This window comes from Mesoplodon densirostris, chromosome 14 (genome assembly GCF_025265405.1).
Source record: "Mesoplodon densirostris isolate mMesDen1 chromosome 14, mMesDen1 primary haplotype, whole genome shotgun sequence".
Classification (NCBI taxonomy): domain Eukaryota; kingdom Metazoa; phylum Chordata; class Mammalia; order Artiodactyla; family Ziphiidae; genus Mesoplodon; species Mesoplodon densirostris.
Window position 1 is genome coordinate 68,978,498 of NC_082674.1, and position 17,851 is coordinate 68,996,348.

The following is a 17,851-nucleotide window of genomic DNA, read 5'->3' on the forward strand; positions in this document are numbered from 1 at the left end:
AATGAAAAAAGCATTGGTAGAAATCTACTGGAGAATTCTAGGGACATGTCTGCTCTTCTGAAGATGGAAGAACATGACAGGGGCTATCCACCTGCCAAGGATGGTGGAAGAAAAGGTTGAAAGGGCCTGGGTCCCTGACAGCATCATTATAGCAGCTGCTTCTGAACTTCTTATTGTGGGAGAAAAACAGCCCTTATGTTTTAGTTGCTGTTTGCTTTCTGCTACTTCCAGCTTGATGTGCTGCTGACAAATATCTTGCCTAATAGCTGCTTTCCTGCTTCTAGTCTGACATCATTCACATCACCCTATAATTTTTTTTTTTTTTTGCGGTATGCGCGCCTCTCACTGTCGTGGCCTCTCCCGTTGTGGAGCACAGGCTCCGGACACGCAGGCTCAGCGGCCGTGGCTCACGGGCCCAGCCGCTCCGCGGCATGTGGGATCCTCCCGGACCGGGGCACGAACCCGCGTCCCCTGCATCAGTAGGCAGACTCTCAACCACTGCACCACCAGGGAAGCCCTACCCTATAATTTTTATGAGTGAAGGATGAACAGACCAGAAAAGAAAAGTAAATAAATAAATATTGACAATAAAAGCAAAGGACAGCTGACACGTGAAACAATGGTGCAAACTTTTCAAATATGTAGATTCATTTTTAAATATATGGTACTTACAATACCTATCTTATCACAGGACCTCAACATATGAGTATCAACAACAGCAATACTTATATTTATGCAAATACCTGATGTTCCAGAAAGACCTAAAAAATTACAAAAAGTATGAAAAAAAAATGTAAGGGTAACCACTGTCCACTTAGTAAGGTTTAAAAAATTTCTACACACATCATTAGTTACTCAGGGCATCAGTATCAGCACCAGAGTACAGCACAGTTAGTGGAGACTCTCAAGAAATATTAATTCTACACAAATATTCAGTCTACAGTGGATACAATGGTGAGTCAAACATAAAAGACGTCACAGCAGTGGAGCTTAGAGTTGAATTGGGAAGGAATACATGAACAAAATAACTATGCAAGTAAATGATTAAAATCTGTGCTACAAATTACCAAATTAAAGCATGGTTTTTATAAAGGAGAACCTGGTCTAGTCCAAGTATTAGTGGGCACAGGGGGACCAGGCGCTGCACTAAGCTCTGGTGATATAAATTTGATTAGGTTACATTCTGTGCCTTTGGGGAGTTGCAATAAATCATTAAGAAGCCCAGTAAACAAACAACTACAGTTAAGTACAAGGAGCACTCTGATGGGTGTGATCAAAGGCTGTGGGGACACCGAAAAGAAATGACTGATTCACTCAAGGATTGAGTTACCTTCAGTACATCATCACCAAGTGTTACCAAATTAATGAACTATGACTGAATTTAAGCATGAAACAAACCAGAAAATCTAAATTCTGACATATCAAAAAGTAATGAAATTGTTTAATGGACTTTGAAGCACACAGTCCTAGCTCAGAAAATAATTCTGAGAATTAGATCACCCCCTCTAAGCTTGGTCCACCATCCAAATGACTAGATTTGAACCATGATTGTATGCATTTGAGATTAAGACAAAAATAAAGGAAACAATGAATTAGACCAGACTGTATACACAAGTCAGGATCAGACAGAAAGGCAGAAAAAGTCAACATAAATTTACTTTGTTCTTTTATTGAGATCCAACTAAAAGACTTACACTTAAAAAGATTTAATACTAAGAACTAAAACCAGCCTTTTCATTCACTGTAGTTTTTAAGATTATCAATAAACACCCAGAGACTTGGACCTTACGTTAGTTCTGCCAGTGACCAGCTGTGTGAAGACAGAATCACATGGTTTCTCTGACTCTCAGCCTCCTTATCATGAAAAAGAGTAATTTCATCAGTAATATCCCATAATTCTAAAATAGACTTTCCAGAAAAACTATCCACCACTGTATCATTTTCACTGATTTCAAATATTGGCTAACTGTAACTGTAAAAAGTCAGGAGAATACAAAGACATTTTACCAATAATTTGCCAGGCCACGATACATCAGATTTCACAAACAGGACTTTGAATTTTCCTAAGATAAGTTGGCAAGTGTATAATGCCTGATAATTAAGAAGCTATGAAGCCAAAGAGTAGTTCTGGAGTCTAGTGAAGTCTATGTGGCCTCATTAACCAGGAAGCACACACTTTCAATCAGGTGGAATCTTTTTGATGAAATCTATGTCCTTCTCTTGGATAAAGGAAACAATAAAATAATCACCCAAATGTAATGTCACATATCATTGTACAGTATTATGAAGATAAATGAAACTTGCATACAGTACTTCTGCTGTAGGACATACCTCTTCCCACCTCAGTCATTTTTACTTAGAGTGTTTGATAAAGTTGCTTAAAGTGAATAAGGAGTTACAATATGTGTGCCAAAGAGGAGTTGGACAATTTAAACAAAATGGAATACGGTTTTGTCACTAGATTCAAAAAATGACACAGTAATTATATGTAATGCCACATAATAATCCGAATGTAATTGCAGTGTAATTTTTCTGACATGCATTTACTATACTTCTCCATCGTAATTATTATGCACAGATAACGTTGCCTTGTTTTTCAAGTTCTCCACTATCTCCTTGAGGTGCAAACTTTTCAAATATGTAGATTCATTTTTAAATATATGGTACTTACAATACCTATCTTATCACAGGACGTCAACATATGAGTATCAACAACAGCAATACTAATATTTATGCAAATACCTGATGTTCCAGAAAGAATGACAAGGAAGGGGTACCATTTTCATAATTTTTTGTAATGTAACTTTTTGTAGTATTTGATAAAATGGTTTGGGACTTCCCTGGTGGCGCAGTGGTTAAGAATCCGCCTGCCAATGCCAGGGACATGGGTTCAAGCCCTGGTCTGGGAAGACCCCACATGCTGTGGAGCAACTAAGCCCGTGCACCACAACTACTGAGCCTGCACTCTAGAGCCCGCGAGCCACAACTAGTGAGCCCACGTGCCACAACTACTGAAGCCCACGTACCTAGAGCCCTGCTCTGCAACAAGAGAAGCCACCGCAATGAGAAGCGCATGCACTGCAACAAAGAGCAGCCCTCGCTCGCCACAACTAGAGAAAGCCTGCGTGCAGCAATGAAGACCCAATGCAGCCAAAAATAAATAAATAAATAAATAAATTTTTTAAAAAAATGGTTTATCCTGCTCTTCCCGTGCCATCTGTTCTCTCATCAGTGAGAGGGTCCGTGTCATCCACGATGTAAGGGGGTCTGGCTAGTGTGAATGAGGTGCCTCATGAGGTTTTCAATGGGAAAAGCATCTCCGCTGCACATGCTTCAAGGCCGACAGCCACAGACCCCTGAGCACGCGCAAGCCTGGTGGACAAGCACAGCTGCGTCCTCACCCCTTTTCCTATCCGGACCCACACCCGCTCCATAAAACGTCATGTTAATGATGTGATATAAGCAGATGCTACATCCTTTGACAAACTCAGAACAAAATTATAATGTGTGGAAATACAAATTTTACATCAAGATGAAAAAATGGATGAATGCTGTAAAAATTCATTAAGTTCTGTGATGGTTAATTTTATGTGTCAACTTAGACTATGGTGCCCAGTTGCTTGATCGAACAGTAGTCTAGATGCTGCTATAAAGGTATTTTTTTAGATGTGATGAGCATTTACTATCAGCAGACTATAAGTAAAGTAGATTATCCTCCAGAATGAGGAGGTGGGCCTCATCCAATCAGTTGAAGGACTTAAGAACAAAGATAGGTTTCCTGAAGAAGAAGGAACTCTCCCCAAGACTGCACCACAGATATTCTACCCGAGTTTCCAGAGTTCAGACTCAAGACCACAACATCAAGTCTTATCTGAATCTACAGCTGCTGGCTTGCCCCAGATTTCAGACTTGCCAGCCTCCACAATAACATGAGCCAATTCCTTAAAATCTCTCCATCCATCCATCAATCAATCAATCAACCTCAATCTCTCTCTCTGTATACATACATACACACACACACACACACACACACACACCCATATATAATCCCCTACTGATTGTCCGGAGAATCCTGACTAATACACATTTATTCAGAATGTTAAACATATTAAGTATCTTCTTTGAAAAACAGGTATTTTTTGGCTTTGTTTATGACATTGGTCAATTCTGTACCAACCCTAGTTTTAAGGTTTGGATAAACAATATTAAAAACTTCATGAAACCAGCTGAGAATAAAGCTGACATATTGAGCTTATGTACTTTCTAAAATTAGATTTGTGCACTATATATTGTGTACTTTCCATAGAAACTTAGTCTATATATTTTGTACAGAAAAAATAGCATGAAAACATGAAAGAATTCAGGTAATCATGACTCCCAGTTAATGACATCAGACTCTACTTCTTCTATGGGACATCACACACAGCAAAGTTCAGTCATTTTGTAGAAATACAGTAGCATAATCATATTCTTATGTGTAACAACTGCAAAAAAATGTTTTAAAATCAGGGTGTATATTACAATATTTTCCATTGTAAGACCAGTTTTACATCTTAAGGAGCAGTTCTTCCTGATGTCCACCACTACTTTCATATCAGAAAACACACTTTAAAAAAAATTATCTTTATAAGTAGAAAGCAAATTACAATGGCTTTAATTTTAGACCAAAGTTGTATTTTATTAAGATTATAAATGGTGTTTTAAAAACGGCATTATTTTATACATAACAGACTGATATCAAAAAACATGCTGAAATTAAAAATGTTAAATTATTTTTTAATCGCCCACAGAAATGCTGTGGTGGGCATCTTTCAGAAAGAAAGGCCCCTCTCAGAGGCCTTCTGAGGAAAGAGGTACTTACTGACTGCAGAGTCATAGGAGGTCGAGTTGTGCTCTCCTCTCATGAAGGGATATGGCGACAGGTAAGCGTGCGTGCAGTTCTTCAATGGTGGCTGATTGGCTAGGAAGGAGAGCAAAACAAAGGTATGTGTTACTGAGAAGCTGAGTGAAGGTTTGTTCCTAACAGAAGAGAAATACAGGATCTGGGGGTACACAAGCAAAATAAAACTATAGGTTAGATCAACAAATTCAGAGAATTATTGATTAAGGGAGGAAACTTCCTTAAAGACCTCATATGGTAAATAAAGCACAGGGGACCTGGAAAGTGGATTCATTCAAAACATCTAGCTCATGACCTAATTCAAGGGAGAGAACGCCCTTAATATCACCCTAAAATTGAAAGCACCAGATTTCATTTGTTTTCACAACTATATTCTCCAATTCCTAACATAATGCCTAGCACATGGTAGGTATTCAAAAAATAGTCATTTAAAAATCTAATAAATTTAGATTTAACCTTGATTGGTTCTAATTAATAGAAAATTTCTTCTATATTCTATTTTCAGGGAAAAGATGTAAATGATAGACCATACAAGTTAACAATTCAAGTACATTTTTAGCATTTGAAGAAACCACAAGGAAGAACTTTAATGTTGTTTGAAATCTTGAAGATTTCATCATATACCCTCTAAGGAGTAAAGTACTCTTTCCTTCTCTAAATCTTGGCAAACTCTTCCTCTTGCAAAGTCTGACCTACTCCACTTTACCAAAGTCTAAATAATCTTCACTGGCAGATCACAGGCTTATTCTCCTCCCCCAAATGACAATCAGAAACTCTATGAAATATTTCTCTCAAAATGCCATTTCATCATTACTTTGTTCCTTTTACATATGCCATCTACCGTTGACTCGTCTTCTGTGATCTCATATTTTTATGTTATATTCCATGATCCTGACTATTGTTTAAATACCATACTTTGATTTATCACAGGAGTATTTTGATAAGAAGACTAATAATTTCAACCCACAGTAAGTTTGAAGGTAATAAACAGTTCTTTCATTGCTGGATGCAATAAGATAAAGGCTAGCTATTTTCAGTGAATTGATTTTCAAAGATTAACACAATATAGGAAAAGCAGTTGAAAGAATGCATCATATTTTTAAGGAGCTATTCTACTTCAAAAAAGAACTTTAAAGTTTCTATGAGAGAATGGAAACATCAAAAGCAAAGCATTTCTTAATATTGCCCACAAACTTGGTTTAAGCCCAAACAGAGCAAGCTTTCATCTGCCACTTCTGATCACTGTTTTGTTATAAAGAAGATTGTTTTAAACTTTGAAGCTATTAATATAAAATAATACACCTTTAATTCTGGATTTTTAAACTTGGGATTTCAAGCCCCAAAAAATAGCCAAAAAAAAGCATTTATTTGTAACATAGCAATAATAGACACTCGAAAAAAATACTATAGATAATATCTGTTTTGTTTGTTAGGGTCGGTATATTTTAAACATGAGCAAGGAAACAGCGGATTACTCAATTTTGCCATGAATATCCAGACTCCAATTTCATGTTAGAAAATAAAATAATTATTCCTATAGCCATTTCTACTTAATAAAAAGGAATCACTTCATGAACAATTTGGAAGATATCCTACTGAGATTCTACAACTAAGAATCCAATCCTATTTTACAAGTGACGTGCACCAAATGAGAAACTGTTCATTTTTAATTTAAAGCCAAAGGGGAAAATAAAGCTGAATTCCACTTACTGTACCAGAACTGCCAGATATTGGAATCATTCTCTTCCACAATCCCATTAAACCAACATCTCCAGAAGAATCCTTCATGGTGGAAAGTGACGTTTTCTATCTGTACAGAACGCAAATGAAGTAACTTGCCATCAACACAAGGAACATAATCTAGTTACCTCCAGGAAATTTTTTAAGCAATGTATTTTTTCCCAAATAATGATGATCGGTAGCTTCCTACATATCTCTTTTATGAAGAAACAGACATTCCACTACCATTTTCGGATTTCAAGAGGATACATAAAGCTATCCTCACTACTATCAAGTACAACAATATTTTGAAGAAGAAACGCACATTCTGTTCACCTGAACACTTTCCCACTTCAGTCGCAAGAAGCCAATAATCTGATCCAAAAGCCACCAAAAAGAGTAAAACCCCCAAAGCACCAAAGAGAGCCCCAAAGAAGATGGCAATATTTAGTTTCATTTTCAATTCACTGGTTTCCCTTTAAATAAAATAAGAAAATTAAAAATAGCTAACACCTAGCTCCTCAGCAAAAAAGAATAAAGATTTTTGAGTAGGCAGAATCTTCTTGAGAAATGTCTCTTAGCTCCTGTTTTGGTGGCTTCGCACTCGCACCCAGCCGGTGGATTTGTATTGCCTTTGCTCTCCCCTGGAGGGACTCCAGCTCAGCAGCTGAGAATGGCTGACTATTTTAGGATACTGATTGAGGAGCTGTCTCTCTCCCATGGGGATCAAAAAATAACTGACCTTCCCCTGACTGTGGAGGGCAGTATCGGGAGCTGGCCAGAATCATCGTTACTGCTGCTGGGTAATCCACAGAAGTGGAAAGAAGACGGAATGGTATGAGGTCATTGACAGCATTGGCCCAAAGTCTTAAGTGTCTAAACAAGCTCCTCTTAATCCAGAAGGACCATTACAAACCCAAAGACACTGAAGACTCTCTTTGAAGATATATAAATCGCAGCTATAAAGAACCACAAAGACCTCTCTTGGATATAACTGAAGTTGTAATTAATATCTTAATCCTTTTTGGGTATTTGTGGGATATAAAATAATTAGTGGGTTGACAGATCTAACGTAACAGCGAGTACAATTCAGGTTTTAACTTATACATTCATAAGGGTATTTAAAAGATCAAGAATATGGTAACATAAACTATTTAAAGTAGAAAAAAATACACTAGGACATAAAAACAGCACTTTATATAGCAACTCCCAGATCTTGTACAAGTTATTCCAAATAATCATCTCAAAAGTGGACTAATGAAAAAAAGTCTCAAATATATATTATTTTCTGGATTAGGATGAAAGAATATGGTCTACTTTTGGTTTCCTTCATTTTAAATATTCAACCTCCTCAAAATATGGGTCTTACTTTATACCCATACAAGTCACCAAATAGCAGTGAATCTATACTTTCTTCATGTCTAGCCTCTATAGCTCACTTCTTTTTGTTCCATGTCTAAATATGCCCGAGAGCATTTTTTTAAGTATTTGTGTAATATTTTAAAACTTTCACAGTCTCTATGGCTATTGTTTTTTATACTCCCAGTTGTAACATGGGTCACTGCATCTTCTCAAGAGGCACCTGAACTCTACCAACTTCCTTCACCACTTCTGTTTGACATGGGATAGATCCTTAGATAATAAAATTAGCAAGGGCAAAAAGACAACTCCTTAGTAAGGATGTAGGGCCTTGACCAGCTCCAGCTATATGCAATCAGAAGTGCCCAAGAGTCATGAATGGAATTCTAGGTGATAGAATCTTTTTTTTTTTGAATTTTATTTTATTTTTTATACAGCAGGTTCTTATTAGTTGTCTATTTTATACATATTAGTGTATGTATGTCCATCCCAATCTCTCCCAGTTCATCCCACCACCACCACCCCACACACTTTCCCCCCTTGGGGTCCATATGTTTGTTCTCTACATCTGTGTCTCTGTTTCTGCCTTGCAAGCCCGTTCATCTGTACCATTTTTCTAGATTCTACATATACGTGTTAATATACAATATTTGTTTTTCTCCTTCTGACTTATTCACTAAGTCATAGAATCAGTGACTGTGACGGTTACATGGAATTGAGAGTACATCTGTGCTGATCCCTCATCTAACGCTCAAATCTCCTTTATAAGATTCAGCAGATCAACAAGCCATGCCATTTTCAGCCGTTTCATTTAAGGACATCAATAATGTCCATAGCTCTGCCTTAATTTCTGCCCCAAACTGCTTCCCTAAAGGTTCCAGTCTTAATCGTATTCTGTCCTCCAAGGCTGTACAGCACGTTTCAACTCTGTCGTATGACAGAGCTTTCTTATATTTTGAAGAAGCAATCCTTTCGTGCCTCCCTCAAACCCCACTCCACCCCTTAATATAGGTCTTCATTTTTCTAAGGTAAACATCCCATTCCTTTAAACATCCCTTAGATTGGAACAACTCCCAATCTCCTTGCTGTTCTGATTCTTTCTACAATCTGCAAGTACTTGATTGAGGTGAGGCATAGCGAAATATTCTGGGCAGAATCTAACGAAGTCAATATCACCACCTTTCTTATTTGGATGCTGTGATGAGCAGAATAATGGGTTCCCAAAGATGTCCATACCCTAACCCTAAATATAATCGCGTAATCTGTGAATGGGTTACCTTACATAGCAATATCCTGGATTATACAGGTTGACCCCATCTAATCACATAAATCCTTAAAAGAAAAGTAGAGACTCTTTCCTGACAGTACTTGGAGAAAGAAATGTGACCACAGAAAAAGGGTCGGAGAGTCGCTGGTTTAAAAATGTAGGAAAGAGACCACACGCCAAGGATTGTGGGCAGCTTCTAGAGGATGGAAGAGGGAATAAAACAGATTCTCTCCAAGAGCCTCCAGGAAGGAATGTTGCCCTACCAACACCTTGACTTTGGGGATTTCTGACCTCTCGAACTGCAGAATAGTAAATCTGTGATGTTTTTAAGCCACTGACTTTGTGTTAATTTGTTACACTGTTACAGCAGCAATAGGAAACTAACAAGGATGCTGTTCTATAATTAATACAATATAAGATCAAATTAAGGGGGTTTTTGTTGGGGGGGGCGGAGAATGCATCTTCAAGAAGTGCTTACTGAGAACTTGCCAGGATCCAGGCATTTTATCAGATACGCAGGGCCTGACCTTGAGGAGTTCATGAGCTAGTGAGAAAAAAAGGATTCTTCAGAATGAGCTACCTAAGGTTGTAATGATAAGCTTCTGGCCGCCCCAGACACAGCCTCCTGCTCAGCCACACACCCCCTCCCAAGACGACTGTGGTTGCGGTTTTGCAGCTTTACTGTAGGTGACAATGCTGTTGTTTGCAGAGGAAGAGGAATCCTTTTAGGAAGGTTTTATTTATTTTATTTATATTGTAATGACTTGTAAAAATCTATGCATTAATACTAAATCTTTAACACACACACATTCACGAACACACACACAAACAACTGGATTTTTAAAATAAGTAGAAAGAGTGTAGGATCTGTTATTGCTACAGTTCATCTCAATTTTGGTTTCTCTGTCACAAACAAAATATCGTCTTTCTGGATGAGGTCTATCAACTAATATTTTTTCGCCATGTTTTGGTGTATCCAAAAAGGTATAAGCATCATTATCAAAATGTATATTTATCAAAGCAGCTACTAATGTAACCAATCTAATTGTTTCCAACCATTCTTTCCTGGGCATCCATTTGAGAAAGATACCATGGACTACTTCCGACATCATCAAACTGAACTCCTTTAGCTCAGTTATCCTCAGTGCTTCTCACAGTGCTTGACACACAAGGGGCACTAAGATAAAAAGAAAAATCCATTTGTATTAGGACTCTTGGCTGTGATAAAAATACGTAGCTTCCTGAGCTATCCAACTGGTAATCCATCAAGAAGAAATGGCTCTGATCTGGCCTGCTCTTTGTGAAACTTGGAGAAGTGGCTTTTAGCAGGGTCTGTGCTTCCTCTGTAGATAACCTCCCTATCAAACTACCACTGGCATTTTTCACAGAACTAGAACAAAAAATTTCACAATTTATATGGAAACACAAAAGACCCCGAATAGCCAAAGCAATCTTGAGAACGAAAAACGGAGCTGGAGGAATCAGGCTCCCTGACTTCAGACTATACTATAAAGCTACAGTAATCAAGACAGTATGGTACTGGCACAAAAACAGAAAGATAGATCAATGGAACACGATAGAAAGCCCAGAGATAAACCCATGCACATACGGTCACCTTATCTTTGATAAAGGAGGCAGGAATGTACACTGGAGAAAGGACAGCCTCTTCAATAAGTGGTGCTGGGAAAACTGGACAGGTACATGTAAAAGTATGAGATTAGAACACTCCCTAACACCTTACACAAAATAAGCTCAAAATGGATTAAAGACCTAAATGTAAGGCCAGAAACTATCAAACTTTTAGAGGAAAACATAGGCAGAACACTCTATGACATAAATCACAGCAAGATCCTTTTTGACCCACCTCCTAGAGAAATGGAAATAAAAACAAAAATAAACAAATGGGACCTAATGAAACTTCAAAGCTTTTGCACAGCAAAGGAAACCATAAACAAGACCAAAAGACAACCCTCAGAATGGGAGAAAATATTTGCAAATGAAGCAACTGACAAAGGATTAATCTCCAAAATTTACAAGCAGCTCATGCAGCTCAATAACAAAAAAACAAACAACCCAATCCAAAAATGGGCAGAAGACCTAAATAGACATTTCTCCAAAGAAGATATACAGATTGCCAACAAGCACATGAAAGAATGCTCAACATCATTAATCATTAGAGAAATGCAAATCAAAACTACAATGAGATATCATCACACACCAGTCAGAATGGCCATCATCAAAAAATCTACAAACAATAAATGCTGGAGAGGGTGTGGAGAAAAGGGAACACTCTTGCACTGCTGGTGGGAATGTGAATTGGTACAGCCACTATGGAGAACAGTATGGAGGTTCCTTAAAAAACTACAAATAGAACTACCATATGACCCAGCAATCCCACTATTGGGCATATACCCTGAGAAAACCATAATTCAAAAGGAGTCATGCACCAAAATGTTCATTGCAGCTCTATTTACAATAGCCAGGAGATGGAAGCAACCTAAGTGTCCATCATCAGATGAATGGATAAAGAAGATGTGGCACATATATACAATGGAATATTACTCAGCCATAAAAAGAAACGAAACTGAGTTATTTGTAGTGAGGTGGATGGACCTAGAGTCTGTCATACAGAGTGAAGTAAGTCAGAAAGAGAAAGACAAATACCGTATGCTAACACATATATATGGAATCCAAGAAAAAAAATGTCATGAAGAACCTAGGGGTAAGACGGGAATAAAGACACAGAACTACTAGAGAATGGACTTGAGGACATGGGGAGGGGGAAGGGTAAGTGTGACAAAGTGAGAGAGTGGTATGGACAGATATACACTACCAAATGTAAAACCGATAGCTAGTGGGAAGCAGCCGCATAGCAGAGGGAGATCAGCTCGGTGCTTTATGACTGCCTGGAGGGGTGGGATAGGTAGGGTGGGAGGGAGACACAAGAGTAAGGGGATATGGGGACATATGTATACGTATAGCTGATTCACTTTGTTATAAAGCAGAAACTAACACACCATTGTAAAGCAATTATACTCCAATAAAGATGTTAAAAAAAAAAAGAATCCAGAGTAGACTCTTAATTAGAAATAAAATAGAACTATCTAGGGGTCAAAAAGTATCTTTCTTCTTTAGAAAACTGGACCATTTGTCTACCATTTGAAACTCCTAATTTACCATGATTCCTAAAATGTTCCCAACAATCATTCAGTATCTCTTCCCCAAGTTCTCTTGGCAGCTTAAAAAACCGTCTATACTCCAAGGTGATTGTTAAACAGCTGCTGTGTCCTCATGATCTCTTTACAAATTCAGAAGTTGGATCTTTTCCCTTTCAGCCTCTTTTCTAGACCAGGTGATGAGGGGAGACAGACATACCTTAGCACCAACCTCAACTCACAGTAATCCTATAATAGAACAACTCCATTGCTACGGTACATGCCCACTCCTTTGGTGAATACTGAATCTGTTTTACGCTGATATGATTGTCACAGTGAATATGCCAGGGCACAAGCATAAGCATGGTGTCTCAGGTTCAATCCTGTGGGAGACCTTGATGGTCAGAAATGTAAATGAAGGTGAATGATAATAACTAATACTCATGAGCATCTACTGTGTGGCAGACACCATCCCAAGCATATTAGATACCTTGAGTACAAGTAAGTCTTCAGTAGGTAGAATATGAAATAATCCATGCCTTGGGTGGGAATTTCAGCATCTAAAGGTCTTCCTGGTAGGAGTTAAAGATGTTCCTGGTCGCATGTAGAAGGCCAGAGGTAAGCAAAGAGAGCCTGCATGGGGCCCCACTGCCAAAGGCAATTCACAATAATTTACAATAATTTGTTTATAACTTTCAGTCTGTCCTCTGGATCCCTGAGGCTACACGAGAAGGCAACGTGGCTGACTGAGGACCACGAAATGACCCTCCAGGATCCGGTGAACCTGGGACAAGAATAGGAACTGCAGGGACCAGCTCTCATTCCCATGTTCTCCCTTGTTATTGGTATTTCAGAATGAGTATTTCATTGAATTAAGAAGAGGGGGACTTTCCTTTTACAGATGAATGATATTGGGCAAATGGTTCAACTCTCTGAGTCTCTGAGGTTTTTTTTTTCCTTTTTTTTTTATTGGAGTATAATTGCTTTACAATGGTGTGTTAGTTTCTGCTGCATAACAAAGTGAATCAGCTGTACATATACGTATATCCCCATATCTCCTCCCTCTCGCATCTCCCTCCCTCCCACTGTCCCTAAGGATGGCACTCTTCGGAGACATTATGTCTGTTAACCTCTTCATTCTCACGACTCCCAGTGTACAAGCCAGGAGACCAAAGCACAGTGACATACGCCCCTGCCCAGGGTTGCCTAGGCGGGAGGTGGGGCTGGCACATGGTTAGCATTCACTGAGTGTTGTCTTAATGAATGAACAGGGAGCTATTTAAGACAGGTTTCTCTGAGTTTTTTTAATATGGAAAATGGGAACAACGCTTCAGAAGATGATTGGGGGTATCAAGTAAGAGGACGTGCATCAAAGGAGCTGCTGCATCACACACATTAGGCTTCTCTTCTATCCTGCCTTTAGCTGGGGATCATTCTTGATGAAAAAAAATTTTTTTTTTTTTTTTTTTTTTTTTTTTTGCGGTATGCGGGCCTCTCACTGTTGTGGCCTCCCCCGTTGCGGAGCACAGGCTCCGGACGCGCAGGCTCCGGACGCGCAGGCTCAGCGGCCATGGCTCACGGGCCCAGCCGCTCCGCGGCATATGGGATCCTCCCAGACCGGGGCACGAACCCGTATCCCCTGCATCGGCAGGCGGACTCTCAACCACTTGCGCCACCAGGGAGGCCTGAAAAAAAATATTTTTAAAACGAAAATAAAACTCCCTATGCTAGCATCCCAGATCGGACTCAGGTTCATTTCAACAGGCTAACTTCTCACCAAGTGCTCCCAGCCCTCCTCACACCATACACACCATCCTCCCGCCTACGTCACCAGCAGTTCCCCAAATCCTGCCTATTCTGCTCCCCTCGGATGAGAAGTCCCTTCTCTTCCTCCTATCTGATGAACTCTTCATTAATCCATTCCACAAACATTCACCATTATGCTACTGTGTGCAATATGTTCTTCTAAGTGTTGAGTTACCATCAGCACTCTCCAAGGAGACCGTATTATACAACCTGTACCACTTTCCCATATATTTAACTACACTCCTGCTCTTCTAGACAGTTTTGAATTCCTGTGTCTTGAAAAAAACGGGGTCAAGAAATTTTGTTCAATGAATAAATTAATAATGAATGAACAAATGTCCCATGGACAATCTGCCCCATTATCCTTCAAGATGTTACTGGGGACACTGGTCCCAACATCTACAGTGTCTCATTATGAAGACCAGGAGGAAATTTCTGGATGCTAAAAAAATGTTGTGTTTCCACAGAGCACTACTGTTATTTTTCATCTTAGAGACACTATACTTGATTCATTTGACAAATGCGTATCACTTGCCTGTTCTAAGACAGAGTGCTGTGTACTAGAACCGTGACAGTGAATAAAATGTGCTTTCTACCCTCGACGAGCTTAATTCTCATGGCACTGAGAGTACTTTTCTTCGTTTTGGTACCTGGAAAGCTGGGAGGCAAATGTGCAAAAGGTGATGTCCCAGCTTCCTGCTTACCTCCCCTACCCCGACTTCCTTAGTTTCCTTTCTGTGTGCCCCTGACTTTCTCTCTCTCTCACACATATTTTTAACCTATTATTTTGTATGTGTTTATGTAAGCAGCTTCAAATACTTTTGAGAACAACATAAAGACTAATCAGTGAAGCAAACAAACATAGACACTTTGTGAAATCAGATATGAGAAGTCACCATGTATTGGTTGCGTTTTTCCATTCTGAAAAGATCCTTGAATTCTCTGTTCATCCCTGCCTTTTTTCCTGTCATTCTGATTATTTCTACTGTCATAATTTCACTTGGCAATCCTCCTGACTTCCTGGAAACAGCATCCCCTTTAGAGTCTCTTGTCATTGAGAGAAATTATGGCAAAAATGTTTTTAATTTTTCAATCGAAAAAATTTTTAGTCAACCTTTTAAAATCTTGAGGATACAAAGATCATTAGCATTCCAAGGCGGTGTGGTAATTTTTTTTTTAACAAATTAAATAAAATTTGACAACCAAAGGCTAGATGACCATAGACAATGGAAGGCTTTGCCTATTTTGATTAAATGTGTTTTTATTTAGTTAACTGTGTTTTTTTATCGGTAAATACATTAAAACTTAGCAGAAATCCCAAGCCATGCTTAATTTGTGAGTGATAAGGAGCAAAATATTTTTTTCTAAGGTCATAATTTCTAATCCTGATATTGTAATAGTCTTAATTATCTCAAAATATCTAATGAAACTATCTAAACATTCTCCAAAAAAATTAATTTTGGTTCACTTTAGTTTTAAAAAAAATACAAGAATGGCTCAACATCCAAAAGTGCTGAACAAATGTGTAAACAAATATACAAATCAAACTTTCAGAAAACTGGAGTGGTTTTTCTGGAGATTTTCAGGAAGATTCTTTTTTGTCTTGGAATAATATATTGCAGAACCACAATACTTTTCTGCCATTCCAACATCCAAAATTTCTGAAAACCAAAAGCTTTTGGCAAAGCAAACCTGATTGGCATGAGGGTGCACATAAGCTATCGTGTGAATTCTTATATATTTGACTTCACAAGCATGAATGTGTTTGATTACAGGGCTCGCCAGATTCCACGGGGGGTGTTAAGTGATGTACAGTATATGCATGTTGCTACTTTTTCAAAAATCCTCAAAATTCTGAGTTCTAAATACACCTGGCCCTCAAGGTTACATATAAGGTTACATAAAAGGCCCTCAAGGTTACACATAAGGGATTGTGGTCCCACAGTCCTAGACACAAGACAATAGACTAAATGATGACCCTAAAATTAATTGTTTTCCCTTTGATCACTATTGAAACAGATTTTTCCTGCCCATGAACCATTACTATATGTCTCTGTGACTCTAATGACCTTTGTAAATCTCTGTCTTGTGTTACGGTTCTTGGTTCTTGTGTGTCACCCTCCCTGCTACCTCCCCCATCCAGCAATATGACAATAGGACCACAATCTGTAATTTTAAGAGATTATTTTCACAAGCCTTCTCATCTTACACAGAGTACAGGAACAACAAATAAACTCTATGGGGGTGATAAGAGGTTCTGTTTTTGTTTACTGCTACATCCCTAACACCTAGCACAATGCCTTATGTAGGTGCTCAGTAAAAACTTAGCTGACCAAGTATCAATCTTACTGAGTTGAATTAAACTGGGTTGAACATTGCCATCTGCTGGCCACAGTAAAAAATTGCATTCCGTGGTACACTATGGTCCACTGGGATTTTTATATAATGCAAATATTGTAGAGCAAGGATTTGCTATTGGGATTTTTATATCACACAAATACTGTAGTGCAAGGACTTGCTATTTTGACAGGATTTGATGCTGAACATCCTTAACTAAGATGGTGCCATCAAAGTACCAAGGCCCTGATAAATAGCTTATGCTGAACACAACTGTATCAGGATCCACAGGCTCATTCACTTCATTAATGTGGGCAATTTACACTCCACTAAATTGAGAGCTACTTACACAAGTAACTCACACAAAGGGAATTATATTACAAAAATATCTTTCACTTTGAAAAAGGGTCCGATGCCTAGCTCCAACTTCAATTCCCATAAAGAACTCTTAGTGCACTTAAGTGCACTAACTCTTGAAAGGTGCAAAAAACTTGGAACTTACTTTTTAAAAAACCTTCCTTCAATTGCAATCAACACACAAAAAAACATCTCAGAGACAAAACTGAGGAGCAAAGGGGAAATTTTCTGATACATGAAAATAGAAATGAAAATTATGTAACCTATAGGAATGTATTACATAAACAAATACACATTTAATGATTATAATTTTGATTTAATTTACTCATCCCTTTGTCTCGTTGTATTTCTTTCTGAGGGTACACGTATATTCCATATACCAGAAGCCTTGTGAATGAAAAGGTTCCCCTCTCTGGTCTCTTGGTTGTCAAAGTGCTTTGCATGAATCTTGCACGCATGACTTGAGTCTTAATATAGAGAAAGACATTTTTATTTATCCTTGGCTCTGGGGATGTTGCCTTCCCCTTAAATACCTTTGCCACTGGGTCTTTCTTTATTTGTAAAGATGAAGATGGACTTTTACATTTCTATTCCTAAGACTTTTCCAAGAAGGGATTTGTGGAAAGCTCAAATGAGCCCCAGGTCTGTAAGCCAGCTCAGGTCGACCCCAAAGGAAAGACAATCCAATTCATGAGAGAGTGTGGGAGGCAGGGAGAGACACACCCGTGTGACCTTAGTGCCCCCTAAGGGTCTCCTCAGGGGGTGGGGGAAGTAGCTGGTGTTGCACTGGTGTGAAATTACAGTCAGAATGCAGGCAGAAGGGTCTGATTGCTGCAGGTGCTACAGACTTCTGTTCATGTCCTGCTCAGCCAAGTCCCTTAAGTTCTATTTAATTTAATTACACGTGTGATAAGGGGTTCAGGGAGGGCTTATCAGCGTACTCAAATAGCA

General features: G+C 38.7%; 1 protein-coding gene across 7 annotated transcripts in view; it reads right to left on the minus strand.

Moving 5' to 3' along the window:
* The window catches only part of TMEM182 (transmembrane protein 182), a 291,206-nt gene that overhangs the window by 265,735 nt on the left and 7,620 nt on the right, over window positions 1-17,851 (minus strand). For 6 of the 7 annotated variants that reach the window (XM_060117795.1, XM_060117797.1, XM_060117796.1 and 3 more), the window contains exons 2-3: window positions 6,611-6,710; window positions 4,862-4,960 (exon numbers count right to left, since the gene is read on the minus strand). In XM_060117795.1, the coding sequence (XP_059973778.1) occupies window positions 4,862-4,904 (43 nt within the window). In that variant the 5' untranslated portion in view covers window positions 4,905-4,960; window positions 6,611-6,710. The remainder of the gene's footprint in view (window positions 1-4,861; window positions 4,961-6,610; window positions 6,711-17,851) is intronic. The other variant, XM_060117794.1, reaches the window with a different exon arrangement.